We start from the raw sequence: 24,941 nt of genomic DNA, 5'->3' as shown, positions 1-24,941 counted from the left end.
ATGGAATATTATTCAGTGCTGAAAAGAAATAGGCTATTAAGCTATGAAAACCCATGGAGAAACCTTCAATGTACATTACTAAGTGAAAGAAGCCAATCTGAAAATGCTACATACTGTATGATTCCAACTATATGACATGCTGGAAAAGGCAAAACTATGGAGGCATTAAGATGATCAGGGGTTCCAGGGTTTGAGCGTGAGAGAGGAATAAATAGGCAAAGCATGGGATTTTTAGAGCAGTGAAAATATTCCTTATGATACTATAATGCTGGATTTATGTCCTTGTAAGTTTGTCCAAACCTATAGAATACACAACACCAAGAGGGAATCCTACTGTGAACTATAGACTTTAGTTAATAGTAGGGCATCAATATTGGATCATCAGTTGTAACAAATGTAGCACACTAATGCAAGGTGTATACTTTCTGCTTATGTTTTCTGTAAAGCTGAACTGCTCAAAAAATAGTCTATTAATTTTTTGAAAAACGTAAATGAGCCTTTGATGTATTCACTTCCTGCCAGGCACTATGCTGAGTGTTGGACAGGGTGGTAGACAAGACAGATGTCATCCTTGCCCTTGTAGGTGATTGAGACGAGGAATCATACAGGAATGTGAACAGGAAGGTCACGGAAGACCAACCCGGTTAAAACAGTACTTGATTAAACCAGTGTTTAGTTCTGCTCTATTAAATTAATGTTTAGGTGAGGTTTGAGTGTAGAGTAGGAATTTAGCAAGACGACGATAGAGAGGAAGTATATGTGCAGAGGAGACAGAATGTGTAAAGGTCCTGAGGTGAGAGGACAGGATGTAGAAGAAACAGAAGAATGTGGTTGGAGCACAGGAAAGCAAGGGAAGGAATGGTCAGGTGATGCTTGTCGGGCCATGCATGGCCTTAGATTTTAGACTTACACTTTGGACCGCGAAAGCTCACTGAAAGATTTTTTTCATTGTAAAAACTTAAATTATTTTGAAACTATCATACACACAGTATATTTGTACAGTAAATTATTTTGAAACTCTCATACACACAGTATATTTGTACAGTAAATTATTTTGAAACTCTCATACACACAGTATATTTGTACAGTAAATAAAACAAACATCAGTGGAATGTTACTAGTATCAGAGCCCTATCCCTGTCTCTTCCTGGTCATGTTCCCCTGTATTCCGGCACCCTGAATTTTGTATTAATGGTCCCCTTGCTTTTCTTTATTGTGTGTGTACCCTGAGTACTAATTGGAGCAGCGGAAGTAGGTCGGATGCCCTGGGGAGGTTTTCTGTGGAGGGCCCTCTGTATGGAGGTCTTGAGATGGTGTACCTCAGATCAGGGAAAGGAGGTGGAGCTGGGGGCACAGGGAGAGCAGTGCAGCAGCCAGAATAGGAGTCGTGGCAAGAACAATTGTCAGCAGAGGTGAGGGGGAGACTTCTGTGGCACTCACAGCTCCCAGACCCCGTGCAGGTGCGGGTGCCTGCGTGATCCTCAACGAGGTGCAAGGGATCCTAGGAAAAATAGTTTTTTAGCTTTGCGGCTTCTTCTGTGCTGTAAAATATGGAAGAGGGTGGGGTAGGTGGCCAGCACCAGTCCTCCAAATCCACCTCCAATTGCTTCCATAAAGGGTGGGGCTTGAAATGGGAGGGAACTTTGAACATGCTTAAACTTTTAGGTGGATGATGAAAGCTGAGAGGGGGCTATGAAGGTAGAAGGAAGGTTGGAGGTAATAGTGACCCCCGGTCCCTTGGAGCACAGAGGAGTAGGGGTCTGGTGGGGACTAAGGGAGCCCTCAGGGCAGCAGGCCAGCATGAACAAATAATAGAGAATTGTGCAAAGAGAACCATATTGAAATAGGAGCTGTCACCGCTAAAGCAAAGAACAAATTCTACATAGTGACCACAAAGAAAGGACCTCTGGCTATAGAAACTTCCTAGGTGCTGGCAGAGAGGCCCCATGGGTGTTTTATCTGGACGGGCTTGCCCAGCTCAGGGGCCTGCATCAGCCTGTGTCCTGACAGGCCCCCAAGGCTGGCCACGTTCTACCTGACTGGGTCAGAGGATCCTGATTCACAAAATGCCAGATGGCAAACTTCAGTGCCAACCGCTGGTGACCCATCTACAAGAGAACATAAATGCCTACTGTCTTAACAGGAACAATTAGACTCCGTAGTTGGTGCTCCTGGACCATGGCTCTTGGGACCAGGGCTCAGAAAGGTGCATCTTCAAGTGTAAGGGAGAAGCAAGGACCAGTCAGTGGGCCCTCATTCTGAGCCATGGCTTTACTGGAAGGCATCACTTTCTGGTGTCTTGAGAAGGCGGGTTCCTGAGGCTACACAGTCTGCACAGTGCTCACCAAACTGTTCTGTTGATTGTTGCTGGGCTTCTAGGTTGTGTTGACAGTCTTTTTGAAAATACATCTCTACCTCCCCAACAACACACACTCCCAGCATGAGAGGGGATGGTCAGGAAATGTCCCCCCCGAACATGAAGACACAGTCTGTGAAGAAGGATGTGGCACCTGCTGGGCTTCCTCAGCTGATGAGAAGAGGCTGTTAGGTCTCCAGGACCCAAGGTCACTCATTCGGGTCCACTGTGGGACACAGAGGTCATGCAGAGTCCATAGTGTGACCTGCCTAGAATAGAGGGCGATGGCATGTACACATGTGTCTGGGGAGCAGAAGTGAGAGAGATCAGAACGCTGCCCACGCTGCTCCTGTTGCTTGAACTGTTGAACTCCTCAGCGTCGCTGCTACCCTACGCCAGGTGACATGGCCCTCAGGACCTCGTCCACCTGCCATCGTCCATGCGCCCAGGCTCACTATGCAGGGGTGGCACAGGCCTCCTGCTGCAAGTGCTGGCTGTAGCCAGGCCGCAGGACCCATAGTGGGCCTGACTGTACATACTATAAGGCAACTTGCCCTGTTCCCACCCAACAGTGTGCCTTTGGAGCTTCCCTGTAACTTCACAAAGGTTTGCCTTAGTATTTTTTTTTTTTTTTTGCCTTAGTATTTTTAAAGCTTGTCTAATGTTCCACAGTGGGGATGTGCTGTAATCTACTTAACCATGTTCTGTAGTCATCACTAGAATATTTTTAGTTTTTCTACTGTTATAATGATCACTTTAAAAAATTTTTGTCACCAAGTATATGATATTATACTGTTGCTCTACTCTACTAATAAGTTTTTGAAATTTGGCAAGTTATATAATATTCATTCTTATAGTTTTGACTACTAAACCCACTCTTTCCAAGGTTTTTGCTTAAATTTTCTTATTATGGAAAGCTTTAAATGTAACTGAAAAATACAAAGGATAGTATCATGAGCATTAGGGTACGCACTAAACAGGTTTAACAAATGTCTTTAAAGAAATACATTAGGCTTTTCTTTTTTTTTTTGCGGTACGTGGGCCTCTCACTGTTGTGGCCTCTCCCGTTGCGGAGCACAGGCTCCGGACGCGCAGGCTCAGCGGCCATGGCTCACAGGCCCAGCCGCTCCACGGCATGCGGGATCCTCCTGGTCCGGGGCACGAACCCGTGTCCCCTGCATCGGCAGGCGGACTCTCAACCACTGCGCCACCAGGGAAGCCCTACGTTAGGCTTTTCTAAAAGTCATGTCTGTCCCCCTCTAATGGTTTTTATAGTTCCTTACCTCATATATGGAATAATAAGTCATAGTGTTTTGATTTTTAATTAAATGCTGTATTGTACCTGTCATACTGTACTTGCTGTTTTTGAGATGTGTGCATGTTCATCTTTTTCAATTTTTATCTTTTTAAAGCTAATGCAAATGGCATTGATGTCAAGCCCCCAGGGGTCTGACAGAATAGATGCTGCCAAAGAGAAGCTAAGATGCTATCATGTTAAATAGGAAGTCCACTTATTCTTTCTCCTTGATTCCTGGGTAGATTAGTGGATTCTCTCAGTCTGTTCCTGTGGCCTTTCATTCAGTTTTTAGTCAGTTTATTTCAGTTGATGTGGTATGCAGTGCTATAGGTTGTCTGGTCTTAAGGGTTTTTGAAAGGTCATTTTTTTTAAAAACCTGAAAATTGGTCATTTTAGAAGAACTGAAAATACATCTCCTTTCAGTTGCTGTCTGGTTTAAAAGACTGCAAGGTGTGTCTTCCTGAGATGGGCACAGCTTGTCATCAGGTCTGTTGGTGGCTTCTCAGTATTCAGTGACAGAAGGGGACTGCTAGTTCAGTTTATCAGTGACTTCCAAATAAAGGCCTTTAGACTTTTCTTTTAGGTTGTGCTTTTTAGAATTCACAGATGGACAGAAACTGCTTTGTCTTGATTTATCATAGGCTTATAAAACCATGTAGGTGGCTGAATGAAATTTAAGAGTTCTTTTCTTTTGCTATTTAACGCCTACGATTCAAACCTGATTAAGTGAACTCAGGAATTTAATAGATTTGGATAAAATTTGGGATAAGTTTCTCACTATTCAGACTCTTGCTCTTCTAGACTCAGGTGTCACGTGGATTTGAATAATACTGTATCCTTTGAGGTCCGCACATGCTATCCAAACTCAAGGACAGAAGAGATTTGGATAACCAGGGATGCTGTGTAAGCACCAGGATACCTCCTGACCATGGTATATTCCTACACCAACCGTCAAGCAGTCAAAGCAGCCCTTGTCATTATTGAACAGCTGTAGTTCTCAGAAAGGTCTTATTTATTGACATATTAACCTGAAATGTGCTTCCCTAGGTTAAGTTTTTTCATTGCTCATAATTCTTTCAGGTGCCTACTTGCTTTATTCATGATCTTACTTTAATTTGCCCTACACTTAGCCTTCCATTGTGAGGGCTTCTCTCCTGGACAGTGGCCTCTGACTCTTCCTGTGGGGCCTTGCCAGCACTGTGGCTCCAGGTGGGCATCAGCTGCCCCAGCTCTGAGCTCTTGGGAGTTGGTACTCACTAGGAACTGACAAGGTTCAGTCCTCTAAGAGCTGGGATGATTTCTGTCTCCTCCTTCCCAAAAGCCCCCATGCCTCCTTGGCTATGCCCGGCCTACCAGGCTTCATAGGCCACACCAGTGTCCTGTTGGTTCCCACTGTCCCCCACACTAGCTTGCCTTCGAAAGCTATTCGTTTGGGAGAGGATGAAAACAAATTATGTAAAATTCTCCATATAACTTTGTACCTTAAGTTCTGTAGAGTATTGGTATTGAGTAAATATGTCAACATGGTTAACATAGTTTGAAAATTGTGCTTTGTTTTTTTGCAAGCATTGAAAACTAGTGTTGGTGGTAGGGAATATATTGGTTTATTTATTCTTTAAATTTTCAAAGCTATGTTTTTTGTGTAACACTTAAGTCATGCATCAGCACCCATCTAAATTATAGAATTAAAAAAATATTACTTTGTTACCATTGTTTGTTTAATGTAACATCTTCACAGTAACATGCCTAGTAATAGATGAATATTTGTTAGGTAGGGGTAGGGGTGGCTAGTTCTCAGTAGAGTTTTTGGTTAACACCATTCCTTCTTTTAATCGTATTTTAATTTAGAGAAAAGCTGGTTAGCTTCATACAGGCACAGTAAGTAATTCAAGGGAGTGGATACTGCACAGAGTGTCTTATCTATGAGAGTTCACAGCTAACTAAGCACAGCCGTAAGGGCTGCAATGCATGCTTTCTTTCTCTTATTCTCAAAGTCTTTAATATTTAAATATTTTTAAATTATGAAAATATTTTTCAAATACTAATTAAATACTTTTTTCCCTTTCGTCTGTCTTCATTCTGCATACTTTTCTAACAAAGGCCTACCTCTCTTAGTAAGTATTTGTGAAAGGAAGAGAATGAGAAACTGGTGGTGTTAATCTCCACTCTGAACTGGTGTCAATTCTGAGAAAGATGTCCTTGTCACACAGAAGACAGACAATGACTCTGCTTAGCTGCACGAGGGCACTGAGAACAAGAACTGATTTATAAGAAGGCATGCAGTATGCAGAGGCAGGCCCTCGCTTATTAGGCATTTCTGCAGCCATCAGAGAAATGTAGACAAATTAATTCACTTAATAGACTAGGTTATGATAGAATAGTAACTAGTCCTGTGGGTTCTCAAAGGTTTATTTGAGGTCAGGGATTGAAATATGATTTTAGAAAATGTTCTTTCCTTGGAAATCTTTGCTTTTAAGTTATAGTTTTGTGTGTGTTTTTGTTTTGGGAGGTTTCTTTCTTTTTGTTTTTTCTTGTTTTTTTTTTTTAAGGAAAGTTTGTGCTTTCAGGAATTTTGTAGCATATAATGGCCAAAAATAGAGTGAAACATAAATGTTCATCTTCACTTCAATGCTGCTGCATAATTGAAGAGTCCAGTCTCTCATTCTTATTACTCTGAAGTTAAGTATGGCAGGTCAGCTACAAGGAATTGTATACTAGACTTTTTACAGTGATTTAAGTTACAGCATTAGAGCTTAAGTGGATTTCATAATACTCTTTCACCCAAAATCTGGCTAAAATTCAGAATCACCTGAGAAGGGACTTTCAGTTACGGCATCCCGTATCTCACACTCAGAGGTTCATAACTCATGGACTTACTGTTTGATCAGGAATGTCTCCTTGTGTGTGTGAGTGCAGGCAAATGTGCACATGTGTCTGTGTGGTGAACATTTGTGTGTATGTGAGCGTGTGGACAAATGTGTAGATGGGACACCAGCCCCACATGCACATGTGCCAGCATCACCATTCCCAGCTGTTTGTCCCACAGCCATCTCTGTTCAGTGGAAAGTGGAAGCTGGGCCAAGCTTCCTGTTCGTGCGAGCTATGGCATTTCCAACTTGAGCACCAGGCGCTTGAGATGGGATCTTCCAACAGATCATGGCTTCTGAGGCTCATGAGTCTTGTGGGGTAGTAAGAAGTGAGCAACGGCCCAAGCCTCAGTGCTCCCTCCCAGTGTCCTTGCGGCCCAGGACTGGATTGGCTCAGGGAGCCTCAGGTTAGGAATCAGTGGGAGTTTCCTTTCAAAGAATGAGAGGGAGGGTTTGGGGCACTTTATTATTTTTTTTAGTTAAATTAAATGTGTGTTTATTTTTCTTGACAAGTTGGTAGTGGTTTATGGGTTGTGTGTTTCTCACCTGATGTCCCTCAGGTTTTGAAGTTAGAAAAGCACTCTTCCTGATAAATGACGTTCGCGTTGAGGTAGCTCTAGGCTTGGTTTTGTTCTGTTTTTAAAAGAAACCTAAGGAAGAGACGGTGTGGCCGTGGGGGCACCAGTAGGGTCTGTTGTGTGTTCTCACTGGGTGTATTTTCTCTGTGTCTCCTGCAGTCTGAGTCCTGATGACACCCCCGGGTCTTGTAGTAGCCCTGGGCTGGCCCTCGCAGCCTGTCCTCTCAGGCACGCCACCCCTAACTGTTCAGCAAGTGAACAAAGCCCTGAAGAGTCTCCTCATTTTTATCACATTAGTAAATCATGATATTTTGAAGTGTCTTTGACATGAAGGCCACACTCATCCCCCATCACCGCATGCTGGGGGCATTACCCTGCTCGCCTTGCTTGTGCTGACCCCCACCTGTCCTCAGACCCGCAAGGAGACTGAGTGTTGTGGATATGGAGGTTTCTAAACCTTGGGCTGAGTTGATTGCTTTATGTCATGTCTTTAAGCTGACATAGGACCCACTCCTGCCTGACGTTGTGTTTGGGGCCGCTTCTCTACGTGGCTTCCATTCTGTGCTTCACTGTTACAAGTTAGCACGAGGATAATGAAGGACAACTGCCAGCATACATCAGAACAGGTTTTATAAAGTCATTTTCTAAGGGAGCACAAAATCCCAAGTTTTACTGACCCCGCAGTGCATGTATAATGCATGTGTAACCTGGTCATGGTTTCCTTAACGATGAAAACAAACCAAAAGTATAGGCAGTGACTACCACACTTCACTTTTTGTATTTAAAAGTGTGCTAGTAGCTACGAACCTAATTTTAGTTTAAATAGAAAAATTCCATTGTTTCACGTATGGAAGGGGAAGTGCTGTGTCCTTCTTTTGTTCCTTTAGTGCTTAGAGTACTACAGTGCTTCCAGCTTTGTCAGCAGTGAGCAGAGAAAGAATAAGAACACCTGTTAAGTTAAAGACAGAGACAAGCCAGGCATTCAAAGAAATGGACAAAAGCAAAAAGACCATCAGACATTAATTGAAAACTCTTGAAAGTTAGAATTCTAGCCCCAGTGTATAAAATTGGTCATCATAAGATTAAGTATTTTTAATGTTAAACATGAATTTCTGAAGGTTTCTGGGAAGTGGGGCCAGTGGTGTGCTGGCACCTGAGGAGGTGCAAGACAGATGGAGATGTGTGCTAGCCACCGCTGTGTCCTGGGGAATGTCCTTCTGCTCACAGTCGTTTCATTGTTTTCTTTCCGTATTGATGAAACAGCCAGACCAAATCCGTTTGGAATGCCTGGGATAGTGCCACCGTATGTCCCCCCCCAGATGCTCAACATTCCACAGACGTCTCTGCAAGCAAAGCCTGTGGTAAGGCCTTTCCTTTCCTTCCTCAGCTGGTCTGCCCAGCCTTGGTGTGGGACAGCTGCCTTGAAAGCTGCATATGCATCAGATCTTAATGAATGCTAAAATAATTTCTTAAACTCAGGATATGTGAAGCACCTGCTTCACAGTGTTTGTTGAATTAAAACTTAGCCAAGGCCGGATTATGCTTATGTGTTCCGGGCCATGCAGGCAGTGTGTATGCATGTGTGATCTATACCCTCTGTTTCAGGCCCCCCAGGTGCCCAGCCCAGGTGCTCCGGGCCAGGGTCCACACCCATACAGCCTCGCTGAGCCGGCTCTCACCTTGGAAACCAGCGGAAAGAATCTGACTGAGCAGAACTACAGTAACATTCCTCATGAAGGAAAGCATACCCCACTGTATGAACGGTCCTCCCCGATCAACCCAGCTCCAAGCGGCAGTCCCAATCACGTGGACTCAGCGTACTTTCCTGGTTCTTCTACGTCATCATCTTCAGACAATGATGAAGGCAGTGGAGGAGCTGCAAAGTGAGTGGTGTATGGAGTAGTTGGTGCTTCCCAGAAGTGTAGCAGCTTCTTAAGTAGCTTGTAGTCACCAGGGAAGCCACCTTCTGGCTGGCCAGCCCACGGCACCGATGGTTGTGCTCAAACATGCTGTTTGTTATAGGTAGGTGACAGTTACTCTGTGCTTGGACCAAGACTCCTCAGACCGAAAGAAAAGGTTGGATGTTTCCTCGAGGCTTCCAAGGTTGAAAATCTGTACTATGCCAGCCCAAAGCCTTGGTGTCCCCAACCCCCCCGCTCTTTTTGGGTGGAATTTTAGGAAAATTAGTTTGTGTGACCACCAAACATGGTTAAGTTATCTGGTCAAGTTCTGCCTGACCCTTACTCTCTTTTGGGCTGTGATTCCCCTAGTCCCACCCCCAGAAAGCATTTTAAGTTAGACTCCTGTGGCTTTCAGTCTCTTGGCTCCTGGATTGAGGGGGAATCAGAATTTCCTTTCCTCCTGAATTCAGCAACTTGAACCCCAACTCAGCAGCTCATAGGACTGTTCTTGAAATAACACTGTTCACCCAACCAAAACCATGGAAAGCTGCCAGACCCAGGTTGGAATTCTCCCTGTAGAAGGAGTATTTTAAACAATGTGTGTCCCTGAATAAATGCATTTTCAAATACTTAAATTTGTTAGAATCTGATCGAGAAGGTCTTAAAATTCACAGTCCTCCTCCTCCCCTTACATAATCTTATGTTTCTAAGAAACCTGATTTCAAAAAAAGAAAGAAGAAAGGAAAGGAAGAGTCTTTCTTTTCTTTACATCTGCATCTCTTTTTCCTCGGTTTGAACTCTGATTCTCAGTAAATGCCCATGGCCAGTTATTGCTCTGTCAGTTTCTGCTGTATGAAAATCTGAGACACAGTTTCCAGTCTTCCTGCAAATTCTATGGGTGTGTCACCTGAAGCCAGAGATTCTTCCTCTTTTGTCCTCTTTTTCTCCATCTGTAAAATGGGCATTAAGTCTGCTGACCTTGGGCGGCAGTTACTGAGGAGTTTGCTGCCAGCCAGGGATGTGTGCTATTGTGAAACGGAAGCATAAAATGCATAAATATTTACTTGTTGTATGTGCAATCCTAAAATTCTAAAATGAAGGGAAAAGTTGTAATTTAACATTCAGACTTTTAAATTAACCTTCTAGAAAGATAATATATTTAAGACCTACTGAATGAGAATTGCTTTGTTGGGGCTTAGAAATCTGCAGGTGTAAATGAGACCATGTGACTCTTCAGCACAGAGAAGTTTGGGAACAGCTGATAGATGTCTCAGGAGCCCTTTCACTCACTAAGGAACTATGAGTTTTCTTTTAATAATTGACTCATGTCAGCAAGACCAAGATATCTGTAGGCAGGTTCATTTTAGTCAGAAACATTCTTTCTAGACTCTGAAACACAGGTAGAAATAAGACACAGAGCCACTGTGTGTGGCTTGGAGTCCTGTGCAGGTGATGAGCGTTGTGAGCCAGGAGAGGCCCTGGTCTGGGGAGGTCCAGTGGTGATCCTGTTCCTTCGGGTAGGGATGCGGAGATAATGTAAGTTGCCTGCTTAATTTGGCAAGCTGCCCTGTTAGGATATGAGTTGAACTTGAGTGGATAAGATTGCATGAGAGCCCCTCCCTTTTCTTGTGCATACTCAACTCTGCCCTGTTCCCAAAGGTTCTGATCAGTGTTGCCTTCCCTGGAGCTTTTCCTCAATTTTAGTCATTCCTCCTACCTCTGAGCTCTGTAGCACTTAACTGTCTGTACCCCCAACTCAGGGCATTTTTACTATGTTTTTCTGGAGGAGCCTCTGGAAGGTGAACTCCATATGTGGGGATGGCATGGGCCTCTCACCCTCTTGTGGTGTGAAATGTGGTAAGAAAGGCAGAGCACATCCACAATCTGGAATTGAAAGATTGCTAAGCCTGGATCAAGTTATGTGGCTTAGCAATGTTTTTATTTCCTTAAATCTGTTTTTCCATTTATTGTAACAAATAAGAGATAGGTGTGTTAAAATTGAGAGGGAGGAGGGAAGGAAAAGGGGATAGGGCGCTTGTACCAGAGGCTTCAGGATCATAAGCCAGGCAGAGTAGGATCTGATTATGGGCATCCCTTACTTGTGGCGGGATGCTAAGAAGGGTAGTGTTCATGATTTCAGGGTGAGGATTCTGTTTGAATAAGTTATGTGTGTACACTTTGGAGGCCGCGCATAGGACAGAGAACTGCCCTCCTAGTTCAGAAACTAAGTAGGGGCAGTAAGTCAGGATTTGGTTTACCTTTGGTTTGGACTGAAATTGGGACTCCTGGATCTGCACTGTGCTCTCAGGATGGTCTTAAGGGAAAGAAATCATCCATTCATTTAGCCAAGCAACACCTGAGCACTTGCCGTCTACCGTTGAGCATAGTGGCAGGCAGCGCAGACGTGGCGTGCTGATGGAGGCCTGCAAAGAAGTGAGTAGACAAATGAACAGATAACCCAAGTGGTGAGTATGCGAGGCAGACACCAGACAAGTTGGTCTGGAGGAGGGATTGCTTCCTGAGAGGCAGGATTCAAGCCGTGACGGAGCGGGGAGAGAGCTGGACGAGTGCGGGGTGGAGGAAGGGGAAGCCAGTGCGGCTGCGGTGTCGAGTGAGGTGGAGGCTGGGTGGCGTACACTCTGAATTCTGTTCTAAGAGTGATGGGAAACATCCACAGTATTTGCTTGGAATGGCCCTGGGGCTAGAAAGATCCCAGTGTTTCTTTGGAAATGAATTTGCTCCAATCTGGGTGCTCTTTGTCCTAGGGATGGACAGGTGTCTGGGTGGCCAGGCCATTTGGCTAGGGAAATTACTGCACAGTTGAACTGAAGTGCCTCTGGTCGTACCACCTTCTGCAGATTGACTGTAGAAACATTTTTAATTGCCCCACCCTAAGACACGGACTTGTACAATAGAGAGGAGGGAGGCCTGCACCGGACCTGACTGGGTGTGCCCTTTCCTGTTCAGTTCCCTCAGGCATTTGCACTCCTTCCACCATATTCCCCGCAGTACTGGGAAATAATCCCGAATATGGGAGATCACAAAATAAATGGCCTCATTTCCCCAGTGGAAAAGCAGTAGCATTTTTTTTTTAAAGGATGGTGCTGATGGGTAATGGGGCCTGTTACAGAATAACCCTCCCCAAAATACCCCCCCAAATAAGCCCCTCCCCCCAAAAAACCACCCAGCTTCCTAAAAATTAAAAAGATAACTGCTTTATATGGCAAAGAATATAAACTTGCAGTTCACAGAGGAAACACAGATGGTCAATAACACGAAAGAATGTTGTTCACTCTCACTAAAAAAAAAATCAAAGGCATGCAACTTAAAACATAGCAAGGTACCTTTCTTTAACCTATAAAATTGGCAAACATTGGTTTTTAAAGATAAATTTCAGTGGGGGACATCAGTGGAGTTGGTGGGACACGAGGTTTAGGCCCTCCTGGCAGGTCCTCGGTCTCTGTGGTCACCACGACCCACAGGTGTCTGAGGGCTGTGGATCTTCCTCCTGGTAGGGTTTGCACCGTCTGTGTGCAAAGGTGGATGTGGGGGAGCATTTAAGAGCAAAAGATCTGTGTCTGCCCCAAATGCAGACAATAGAGACATTCCTTATAGGGAATACTATGGAGCCACTCCAAAGAATGTTCCGATGTGAAAGGAAGAACATGCTAAGGTGTCCTATGGAGGAGTTGCCAGGTGTGAAAGTGCCTCTTGGCTGGTCTTCAGGTTCAGATGGTGGCACCTTTGCTGTATGTGTGTCTGTATGCACTCGGCAGGCCCTGTCCTTTATCTCCCTCCCTTTTTTTAATACCTTACCTGGCATTTTAGTCTCTTCAGCTGGGAGTGTTCAGGTGTCTTTCCCATCGCACTGCTGGAATGGACTTCCTGGGCTGTTGTTCTCTTGAAGTCAGCACGTGTCCCTGCAGGGTTTGCAGGTCTGTGTCAGACAAGGAGTCTCAGGCTACGAGAGGCCCCCTGCACACAGCTATGGTGAGTCGGGTGTCCTGGCCAGGGCTGAAGCTGTCCCGAGTCTCCTTGGTGGCTTCGCTTCTGTAGAAACGCAGCCTGCTGCTCATGCTGTGGTTCTTTGTGTGTCAAAGGGCATAGGCCGGTGCCTGGGCAGCTAGTCCAGACCAATTATTTTGAAGTAAAATAAGGAAGGAATGTGTTGCCTAACTAAATAACTTGTTTTTCCTATTCCTTTTCTTAGAGTATCATCAGCATGTACTTCTTTCTCTATTATTGGTTTAAATGTAAAAAACAAAACCAAACCTCAGGCTATATTCTTGTTTTTCTTTTCTTCTTTCCTGGTCTTTGTCAAATCTTTGTAATTCTGTTTTGGTTGAATTAAGAATTACAGTTGAATTCTTGTGGGGGTGTTTATATTATTTTCATAGATTTATTGGCTTTTAGAATTTGAGTCTGATCTGAGGTTGCTAATTTGCAGTTTTCAGTTACTTTGTATCTTCTTTCTAATTACCATTTCAATACACAGTTATAGAATTCAAACATTAGAAAATACAATATAGGAAATCCCCCATGATCCCACCTCTAGAGAGACAACTGTTTTCAAAAGATTGGTGAATATTCAAACACCTTATTTTTTACTGCATATACTAACATAGGGTTTTTACAATAATGAGATCTTAGGGACAGCAACTTGCCTTTTTTCCTTTTTCCTTTTTATACTGACTACACTTATGTAAGTATGTATTTTTATTTGTATGTATAAATGTAAATATGTATATGTACACTGAATATTGCTTCAGTGTGTTTGCATGTCATTACTGACAATTTTTAAATGGATATTTAAAAGTCCTATTAGGAGAGAAGACTAACTTGATTTTTCTCCACTTTGTGACTTCATTTGTATAGATTTGTTCTCTTTCCCTGTACATTTACGTACACATCGATTTTGAGGAATCGTGTCATGGCGGCATGTGTTGTATAAGCTTTGCATGCCCCCATGTGGTCCCTGTGGGACCAGATCTGGGCTATAGAAGGTCGCTGTCAGTGCCTGAGAGACTGTTAACCAGTGCAGAGACCCAATGCTGTCAGGACCCAGTACCCCAACCTCCCATAGCTTGTCTTGCTAGATACCACTTGGGGTTATGTGACCTAGAGCTCCCTGGGCCCAATGTGCCCAATGTGAATGGGAGGGCTCTGGGTTGTTTGTGATTTAAATCAGTTGATGAGTAACCACAGTAAGTGACAGCTATCATTATTCTTTAAAAACTAACTACGGGCCCAATAAAATACCAAAACATATGACTTCATTCTTAATGTAAAACACCTAAAGAATTTCATTTAGCGCCCTTGATCTGGTGTCCTAGGAAACATGCTTCTTCTAATGCATCTTTTTTCCTTTAAGTGGTATTGGTGTTCTACTCTGAGTCCTGTCAGGCTTCCTCTCCAAAGAAACTGTGTGGTTTGCAAAGACAATTACACGTTACCCTGCCCTAGGGTACCCAGTCCCAGACAGGCTAAATACAGCTGCAGATTTTTCCTTTCAAATTGTTACGCTGTTGTGCCAGACAAATGGCTACTTTACATTTATATATTGATTTTTTAACATAAGCTAACATTTCTAGTATCTTCTCAGAAAAACTATTCTGAATTTTTATATTTGGTAAAAATTAATAATTATCTATGCCATCATAGGGAGAAGGTCTGTATTTGTTCTAGCCACCTACTGACCCATGTAGGCATTTTATGTCGAGCTCATCTGACTCAGGTGTCTCTGAACCTTCACTTGGGTGGGAAAAGCGTGAGAAGTCCTGACAAACATGAAAGAGTAGCATTCGGGACACGAGGCCCATCTGACTGCTACACAGGAACAAGACCAGTACTTCTCTGTTACCAGCTTTTTATGAAAGAATCTGAATGTGTGACGCTAGCTTAATTTGGGGCATAGGGAGACTGTACCTAGGGTGTTTATATGTGATAATCTTGTGGCTTCCCTTATCAGGGATCTCAAATCTTCACCCTCTGTAGTAGAAGAACTTGACTGCCAGGTCCCTTCCTCAGAATTCTTGGGGGTCTGTCGAATGAGAACAGGCTGTGGATCAAGTCTCCCTTCCATTCCCGAGTTGGGGAGCATATGGAAATGAAAATGTATGCACGCTTGTTGAAGCTTTACATGGTTTAGCCGTATCTGTGACCTTACACACATACACTAGATAGTGCTACTGACGTTTTGATCTTTCATGTTTCGCTTCTTCCCTTTAGTTTTATTTGACTTTTCTTTCTTTCCTGTTGACAAGTAAGTCAGCTTGTGGTCAATGCTGTCTTCCTTTTCTGTTCCATAAAAACAAACCACACCCATGGCAGGGGGGCATGTGACCGGTCAGACACTTTTACACTTGGTGTAAATGGACACCAGTCTATTTCCATCCTAGCATCACCAACCTGCTGACTACAAAAATGTGTAGGAGAGATTTCAGTGGTTAGGACAATTGGCTACTTTCAACCAGCTTTAGTGCAGAAAAAGCCCCAGGTGTCCTGGAATGCAGTGAGACCTTGCATCGCCTCCTGAGAGTCCACAGAACCTAGTGGTGTGATGCTGGCCTTTCTCCTTGCCACCAATCTGCTATGAGGGTATCTGGTATCTGGTATGAGGGTAGTTCTTTTCTGTTGATTACCTACTGCGTCATAAGTGCATCTTAATGGCTTTTTGGTAATAACATGTGGTAATGTCTGGAATGGTGGGTCTGGGTTTGAATCCAGTCACTTTTGCTGTGGCTGTGAGTGGATTCCTTCTCTCTCAACCTGAATTTTATCAGCAGAGAGTTTTGCCTTGGGGTGAGCAGGAAAATTCAACTTGAGAACACATGCAGAATTCCCTGTGGTCTGCATGGGTCTCAGCAGGTCTCCCCAGGGCACAGCTGATGAAACTTCACGTCGACGTTAGCAGTTCTAAATGTGATTATGAGGTGGGAGCAGTTGTATAGAATGGAACCTAACTGAATATACAAATAATTCTGAAATCTCTAATCTATCTTGTTCTTCAAAGCAAGGCATTTGTTATATTCAAATACTTTGTTTTCTTAAGTTGTAAAGTAATATAGTTATCCTATTGAAATATTCTGGACTTTAAAAAAATTGGCCATTGTCAAGATTATTTTCAGGCAGAATTTTAGATTTTATAGTATAGTATTAAAAGGTCTTATGAAGGACTTCCCTGGTGGTGCAGTGATTAAGAATCCACCTGCCAATGCAGGGGATACGGGTTCGAGCCCTGGTCCAGGAAGATCCCACATGCCGTGGAGCAGCTAAGCCCGTGCACCACAACTACTGACCTGCGCTCTAGAGCCAGAGAGCCACAGCTACTGAAGTCTGCACGCCCTAGAGCCCGTGCACCACAGCTACTGAGCCTGCATGCTGCAACTACTGAAGCCCGCGTGCCTAGAGCCTGTGCTCCGCAACAAGAGAGGCCTGCGCACCGCAACGAAGAGTAACCCCCACTCGCCACAACGAGAGAAAGACCTCGCGCAGCAGTGAAGACCCAACACAGCCAAAAAAAAAAAAAATTAAAATAAATAAATAAATAAAAATAAAAGGTCTTATGAGCATTTAGATTATGACATTATTTTTAGTTTGATAATCTATATAAAACAAAACTAAGATTTATAAATAAAAATTCTATGTCATCTTAAGTGGGACAAGCTTTCCACTTGAGTAGTAGTGTTGGTATGGTCTCCCCCCATCACACTGTACCCATATAAAACCCAGGTTTTATACCTTCTTTGCCATATACCTTTAGGCTACAGTTATGTGATTTACTCGTTCAACTGTTGGACACCTGTTCAGCAGTGACTCTAAGGTCTTATTATCTTCATGGAGTTTATAATTGAATGATGAAAACAGACAGTAATTAGAATTAGTGCTGAATATGATGCATGCCATGAAGGAAACACAGAAATGAGAATAGCAAGGATGGGGTGGTCAGGGAAGGCTGCACCCAGTTGCAGCCAAGTCGTACAAGATGAGGCATCACATGTATACAAAAACGTCAATCTGTTGTAAAGCAGGAGGGGTGGCAGTCCAGCAGGGCATGGAAGATAATTGCAGTCCATACCCCTGACCAAGAACTTGTATCCAGAACATATAATTTCTTCCTATAAGTCCATAAGAACATTCTGTACATTCTCCACCTATTGTAGAATGTTTGAATAGGCACAACACAAAAGAAGATGTCACACATGGAGAGATGCTTATCTTCATCATTATCAGAGAAGTGCAAATTAGACTATGCTGAGATTCACCGCATTCCCTCCCAAAAGGCTAACACAAGAACAACAAAATACTAAGTGCATCAAGGGCAGGGATCTCCTGCAGGGCTGGATTACAGATCCAACTGTGGCATGCCCCCACAATGGGATGCATGCAGCACTGAGACCAAACCAGCACTGTGTACAATAGTATTGTTGAGCCAAAACTGGACACAAAAAGTGTACAATCGCATGATTCTCTTTATATCGTGTTCAAAACCAGATAGAAGAAGTCTTTGCTGTTAGAAGTCAGAATAACCGTTGCCCTTGAGGAAGTGTCTGGAGCAGGTCAAGAAGGGGATCCTGGGATATCAGCCCTGAGTCGATTTGGTTGCTTACATGGTGTGTTCAGTTTGTGGACATTCATTAAGCTGTTCACGTGTGCATTTTATTGATATGTTATACATAAATGTTTAAAATTGTAGGTAACAAATGTTACGTTTCTTTATAAAACATGTAAGTATCCAAATAATTTGTTCTAAATTTCACAGAATAAAAGTCACCAACCTTTTAAGCAGCTCTGTACCACGTTCTAATGGAATACTCACTTTGGATGTATGTATGACAAGATTGTCCACTGTCTGTTTCCCTATTTCACAGGTCCTGGCACAGTTATCACATAACATGTCCTGACCAGTAGACACTCAACAAATAATTGATTCGCTAATCAATTTGTCCAGCTTCTTATCTACTCACTCATGTAGTAGCTGCTTTTCTCTCGGATTTTAAACAGGATGGATCACTGTGCTCTTGGAATACTTACATTTATTTTTATGCCTTCTCATCACTTGGGTTTCCTCTAGTTTTTGCAAAGTTGTAGCCTGAAATTGCACACATGAGTAGCAAACTTGGACAGAACAGTGGTTTCTCTGAGTCCTCACTGAAGATAGGGAGCCTGGATGCTGCATAACTGGGCATCTGGGTGACCTTGTTTCATGCGGAGGTATTGGGGTATCCCATCCCGTGACTGGGATCAAGGAGCTAAAATTAGACTCCAAAATATCACAACATGGGACACGATTCTTGGTTTAAGATGGGACAGGCTTCTCATCTCTCCTCTTTTTTGCAACTGCTTTTTTTTTTTTTTTTTAAATAGAACTAAAATGAAGTCGCTTGGAAGATAGAATTACCAAGTCTTAAAATCTGTCGTGTGAGTCAGAAAGGCAAACCAAGTAAAACCTTTCTACGTTGGCTTGGCTTGCCTTGTGGCCAGCACTGGTTTTAGAAGATAATTTTGGCGTGGAGCCCTGCAGGGGAAGGGACAAGCGAAAGGTGTATGCCTATAGTGGCCCAGGCCATCCCTATAGCTCGCCAGCATTGCATCCCTGCTCAAGCCCCTCTAGATTCCCTCCTTCTCCAGGATAGTGCTTTTCACAAAATTTGCCCAGGTACCGAAGTAAATTTTCTTTTACATTGTGGCCCATAATACACGAATGTGCAAAGAGTTTTTGAAATAATAACATTCATACCACATTCACTGCATCTGGTCTGTTCCGTTTCTTTCTTTCCTTTTTTTTTTTTTGGCTGCACTACGCAGCATGTGGGACCTTAGTTCCCTGACCAGGGATCGAACCTGTGCCCCCTGCAGTGGAAGCGTGGAGTCTTAACCACTGGACCGCCAGGGGAGTCCCCATTTCATTTTTTTAAAATCCACTACATTGTTTTCTCAGGCTACTAATGGGTCACAACCCACAGTTTTTTAAGAACACTGATTGAAATACGTCATTCTGGCGTTTAAGAGACTCTGTAATCTTCCCCATCTCTTTTTCCCACTTTTACTCTGCCAGATAAAGTTATTCCCCAAATAAGATTCAGTTCACTCCCTGTTCTCTGAGCTCACCAAATCCATTCCCTCTCCTTGGGCCTGGAAGGCGCCCTCCCACCTCTGACTTGTTCGTGTGAGTTATCCCGAGCCTTAGCTCCCATGCCCCTTTCCATGAATAGGAATGCCCCCCTGAATTGTCACTTGACATGTAATGCCTTACATTTATTTATAAATTGAGTAACATGTGACCCAGATAACATTCAATCTTCTACTGCCTGATAAATATCAATTAAATATGATTTTTTAAATCTTACTGCTCCAAGATGACTGAGCTCCCAAAGGCGAGGTCTGCCTTTGTCTCCTCTGTACCCTGAGGCACTAGCACATCCTAGACCATCTTTAAGCCGAGCAGTGAGGCATGAGTTAGGCGCTTGATTCCTCTTCCACAGTGGGTGGTTACCACCTACCTGTTTGGAGTAGGTGGAAAGTGTTCCTGTGATAGGATTCTCTCTGGAGGTAGGTTGTTGGGGGAGGTGAGATCAGGAAAGCATAAGGTATCACTGAGTCTGTAGGCTTAGTGCAAGCCCTTATTATCATGAGCATGTGTGGGAAGTGGTCGACACTAATCAGTATTCTTGTTCATTTTATGTTCAGCCATATCAGTGGGAACAAAATTGGCTGGGAGAAGACAGGAAGCCATTCAGAACCTCAAGCACGGGGAGACTCAGGAGACCAAACAAAGGTAGTAAGTCTATGCCTTTTATTCTTTCAAATTCTCCTTCTTTCAGCATGGAGTGCCAGGGATTGGTTTAAAGTAAAATGCTCTCTCTTTTTTTAAGCATGTTATTTATGAGTAATACATTGGCAGGGGTGAGAGAGGAAGGAGGAACCCCAGGGCTGTGCTGCCACCAGCCTGCTTTCTTTCACAGGCAGGGTGGTGACCTGGTAGAGATCCTCTTCTCTCTGCTCGCTGCATAGCCTTCCAGAACCCTCATTTCTTGTAGGGTTTTTGTGGTGATTAAGTGAGAAAACCACCTGGGACGTATACATTAAAAATGAAAAAGATAAACTAAATTTTATTTTCCTTTTTTTTTTCTATTTCTACGTGTTAATATTCATCTCTAGAAATATCTGTTTAACTTACAAAGCCACATCTGTCCCCACATGTGATCACTTAGGATGAGCTGGTCTCCGGCTGGAAGAGGGCTTGTTTTATACAAGGTGATGGAATATCAGAAATCTGTTTAAAACTCTGAGATATTCTCACTGTTGAATGATTATCCTGCAAATAGGTAACAAAAATGCTTTCTGGATACCTACTATTTGCAAAGTACCTCCCAAAGCATTTTCGGTTGTTCATGTCTACATTCTATGGAATGGAAAGTGTACAAAACACTCGTGAGTTATCCATGAGTTATTCGTCTTAAGACTAATTTTGGCACTTTACGTTTTAATGGATAAAATTAAGCACTTGTTGCATACCACTGTAAAGAATACATGTCGTTTCAAAACAGAAAAATGTATATTTTTTAAGGTGCCACAAAATCAGTGAGCAATTATTATTACTAGGATTTATTGTGAGAAAAAAAAGTTTACTGCAAAAATAATAATTGCTCTTGGTAAACAATTAGGAATTTGCTAAAATTTGTAAAGAGAAAGCTAAGACCCTCCCTCTGCCTTTCCTCCCCTTGGTCCTGCTGCCTTGCAGCAATCCAGCACTGAGGTGATCATTTGGTGTCCACACGCTTTCCTATTCATGTACATACATGCTGTATTTTGGTGATCGGTTGTTACAGAATGAGTATTTTTCACCTGACAGTTTACCATGCACATGTTTCTCTGTTAGTATATATAGATCTGACTCATCATTTTTAATGGTATTAGCTTGTTCTTTGGTTTTAATTTTTGGTAGATAGTTCTCTATATATACTTAATTTGGGGCTTTTAATGACCTAAGAGAATGCCTGAGGTTTGGTTTTTGTTTCTTCTTTAAATAACAACTGGTGGTGGTGGTGAAGAGCAGGCCTGACTCGAGCCTAGTTTTGAGTCCCAGGTCCATGAGTTACTGGTCTTGTTACAACAGATGAAAGGCATACCCTCTCAGAGCATTAGTTTTTTTTATCTGTAGAGAGGATGATGCCTATTTAGTTTAGGAAGGGTCTCCAAAGAAAGCAGAAACACAGGAGTTGGCCACGTGGGGGGAGCCAGGTGGGACCAGGGTTAGCAACCACAAAAGGCCATTCACCCCACGGGGATCCCAAGGGAGGAACCATGGGTGGGGGTCACCCAGCAGAAGCTGCAGCAGTCTTCCAGGCTCCCACCCCCAACACAGGCATAGTGGGTGTCCGATTACCGCTTCCTCTGTCCAAGGAGGAGTGGATCATAGCTCCCTTGTCCTCATTGGCGAAGTTGTTAATCACATGTCTCTGGATAGGACTCTGTGTTGCAAGTGGACAGACAGGTTAAAGGAGTGGAAATGTGACATGAAACCATTTTCCCCTCTCACCCATTGCTCTGTAGGCAGAAGGTTCGTCCACTGCCTCTTCGGGCAGCCAGCTTGCTGAGGGAAAGGGGAGCCAGATTGGCACTGTTCAGCCAATTCCGTGCCTCCTGTCCATGCCCACCAGGAACCACATGGACATCACCACCCCGCCCCTGCCCCCCGTCGCGCCTGAGGTGCTGAGAGTGGCCGAGCACCGGCACAAGAAGGGGCTGATGTACCCCTACATCTTCCACGTCCTGACAAAGGTATGCACGGGGGCTGTGGGTATGGCCATCATCTCACAGTGGTCACTCCTGTGGAGTGTGTCCTTGTTCCTTTTGGGACTGCTTTTTATCTTACCAGCTACTTGAAACAAAGTTCATTTTCCCTTTTCTAAACTTGGAGGAAAAAGATGGAAATTTATACTTACAAATATAATAAAAGAAGAACTTGGGAAAAGTCTTATTTTCCTCTTCAATTTAATACAAAATATTTTTGAAACTTCTAATTAACGGCACGTCATATTATTTTCTGATTTGTAATTTTATTCTTTTTATTTCTAATTTCAAAATTTCCTACATCATGTTTATGCTGTAGTGTCAAGTTAAATTATGATGTCACATTCAATATCTGATTTATCATCTGTCCGAGAAATACCCAACTTCTGAGTGGCTGATAGCAGTTCATGTAATTCGACTTGTTCCTCTACCTCACTGAGCACTTATAGCAAAAAATGGAATACAGGACCTCGTCGATTTATTATTATCTTACTAAATGTATGCTTAAATAGATACACAGTGTGGTATTAATTGTTTCTGAATCTTAGTGTCTTGAATAGATCTGTGTGTACTTAAATTTCCTCAATGATTTGTAGTCTTTATGTTTATAATCACAGACCTACAATTTAACAAGTTAACTTGGTGACCAGATTTCTCATGCAGAATTGGTGAATTACTGTATGTATACTTAACATGTTTTCATCAGTATCTATACCACCATATATGATCAAACTTCTTTCTTCCTATTTTCTGTTGTCCATCTATGGTTTGTAGAATGGAGTCAGTAAATACAAAAGTCACTCCCATTCCACAGCACTCCTGAGCTGGACTTTAACCGTTAATTGACTAATTTGAACTGCCTACTTTTATATTTTATAAATTAAAGGACATGAAGAATATTATATTTTGTACAATAAAGGAAAAGAAGACCAGTACTACTTATTCAGGTCCTTTAATGTATTTTTAAATTGTAATTGCCTCCAAGTCTCATCTGTTATTTGACATGGGTGTGCATGTGTGGTATCACTTCTCAGATTATGGTTATAAAGTAAACATTTTATTTTTCAGGTCCAACATAAATTATAAGGGTAAGTGAAAGTTACTGTTGCGGGAAAAGGATTTTGCTAAGTTTAAAGGGACCCGAGTTTGGGGAAGATTGTGCTCTTTCTCTTTGTGGTTATTTGGAATATGAAGTCCCTGGACCCCCTGCTGTTTGTGCCCTGTCATGCTGGTGGATCTGACTTGGGGACTGTCGGTTAAATCAATCTGAGTGATGCAAACTGCCTGTCCTCCTCTTCGGTACTCACTGATTTCAAGGGCAAATATTGATAAAATCACTGTGGTTGAGAAAAGTGAACTCGACTATCTTCTGATTTTAAGGTGCCACCTAAAATTTTTCAATATATTTGGGAAAAGTTTAGACTAAAATGTGTACTGTTTCCTGGGACCTGAGTAGCTCTGGTATTAAATTGTCCAGGCTGAGACATCTGTAGTGAAGCTTCATAACAGGAATGTAGAGAATTATCAAAGTCTCATAATATTGAGAGAGTAATACTTACTAGATGAGTGTTAACCACATGTAGCTACTAGATTAATGAGTATGAAGGTTCTGATAAGGGAAAAGACCAATTTTGAAATAAAATTTATGTGAAAGAAAGAGCAAACGCAATGACATAATTAAAAGTATGTATCAATAGAGTTAATAGACACTGGAGGTCATAAATATATTTTTATGTTATGAATATACATAAACAAAATTCCTTGTGAAATCTCTTGAGATGTACCTTGATGGCATAAAATATTCAAGACAGGACCAGGGTCTCAGGTGCAGGTGGTCGTAGCAGTCATTTGTCTCCTGGAGCCACAGCAGAGCCCCTGCTGTGTTGGCAGAGGGGGATTGGGGTGATGAACAGAACGGGGCTTCCTTCGTTTTCTGCCCCTAGTGACCATCATGCCCTCTCAGTCAGTGTGACGCGTCTGTTGAGTACTTGGTGCACTGGGGCAGAGGCCTGATACATGCCGAACACTTTAAAAATGAATAACGCTTAAAAGAGTTCTCTTAGGTAGATCGTTTTTGTGTATGGTAATTTTTTATGGAAGAGCTTGGTAGAGAAAATTTGTGACCATTTTGTTTTCAGGGTGCTCATTTCTTGGATTTTGTATAGGTCATTGAAAATTATGAATTTCATTACCTATGGCTATCTTGACTCATAAATAAAATTTGCCACTTCTCAGCATTTTCTATTCTATTTGTTGTCTGATGTTATCTATCTAGACTGTTTCAAAGACTTTCGGATCATCTACATGGTTTTCTTTAGTTCTTGGTTCCAGATTAAAAATAAAACAATGTAGATTTTATTTTGACTCTTTGAGCATATGTTTTGACTACAACCTGCTAAATGAACTCTTCCTAAACATCTTGATGTAGGCAACTTATTAAGCAATTGATTTGGAATAGAATTGCAATTTCGTTAACTGGAGATAATACAGTATATTTCTGTGAGTTTATTGTAAATTCAACATGAAAAACGTGCAATATTATTCTGCTTTCTTCCATGCAAAGGGTGAAATCAAAATTGCTGTTTCTATTGAAGATGAAGCCAGCAAAGACCTGCCTCCCGCCGCCCTGCTCTATAGGCCAGTTCGTCAGTATGTTTACGGAGTCCTGTTTAGCTTGGCAGAAAGCAGAAAGAAAACTGAGAGACTTGCTTTTAGAAAGAACAGACTTCCACCAGAATGTATGTACTGTAAAATCCATTGTTTGTTTTCCTCGGTACCTCGTAATCTCTTGTGCATTTTTAAAGCATTAGAAGGATCGTAACTGAGTTCGCCCTGAGAGTCCCCACATAAAGGAGGTGGGCTTCACTGGGGCTCTTAGGAAAGGAGGACAGGCCACGGGCTGTTTTCCTCAGTAACATCCCAGCAATGGTGTTCATTCAGTAAAATGATAAAATAGCAGGTTTATGCTTTAAACTGAACGTTGATCTGGAAACAGTCCTGACGATTGCTGTCCTGCTGTGGTTAGCATGTCCCAGACAGAGCAACAGCAGTGTCTGCTCTGCTGTCCACGAGATATGATCCACTCTTTCCAGAAGTCAGTGTTCCTGGGGCGGTCCCACCAGCTATGCACAGGGCCACTTCTGTGCA

General features: G+C 42.7%; 1 protein-coding gene across 3 annotated transcripts in view; it reads left to right on the top strand.

The window, feature by feature from the left end:
• The window catches only part of FAM120A (family with sequence similarity 120 member A), a 103,606-nt gene that overhangs the window by 42,523 nt on the left and 36,142 nt on the right, over positions 1–24,941 (top strand). For 2 of the 3 annotated variants that reach the window (XM_030847279.3, XM_030847280.3), the window contains exons 6-10: positions 8,362–8,459; positions 8,704–8,981; positions 19,689–19,776; positions 21,555–21,782; positions 24,358–24,532. In XM_030847279.3, the coding sequence (XP_030703139.1) occupies positions 8,362–8,459; positions 8,704–8,981; positions 19,689–19,776; positions 21,555–21,782; positions 24,358–24,532 (867 nt within the window). The remainder of the gene's footprint in view (positions 1–8,361; positions 8,460–8,703; positions 8,982–19,688; positions 19,777–21,554; positions 21,783–24,357; positions 24,533–24,941) is intronic. The other variant, XM_060301160.2, reaches the window with a different exon arrangement.

Source organism: Globicephala melas, chromosome 6 (assembly GCF_963455315.2).
Source record: "Globicephala melas chromosome 6, mGloMel1.2, whole genome shotgun sequence".
Taxonomy (NCBI): domain Eukaryota; kingdom Metazoa; phylum Chordata; class Mammalia; order Artiodactyla; family Delphinidae; genus Globicephala; species Globicephala melas.
Note: the sequence above shows the minus strand (reverse complement) of the source record. Positions and strands in the feature narration are given on the sequence as shown.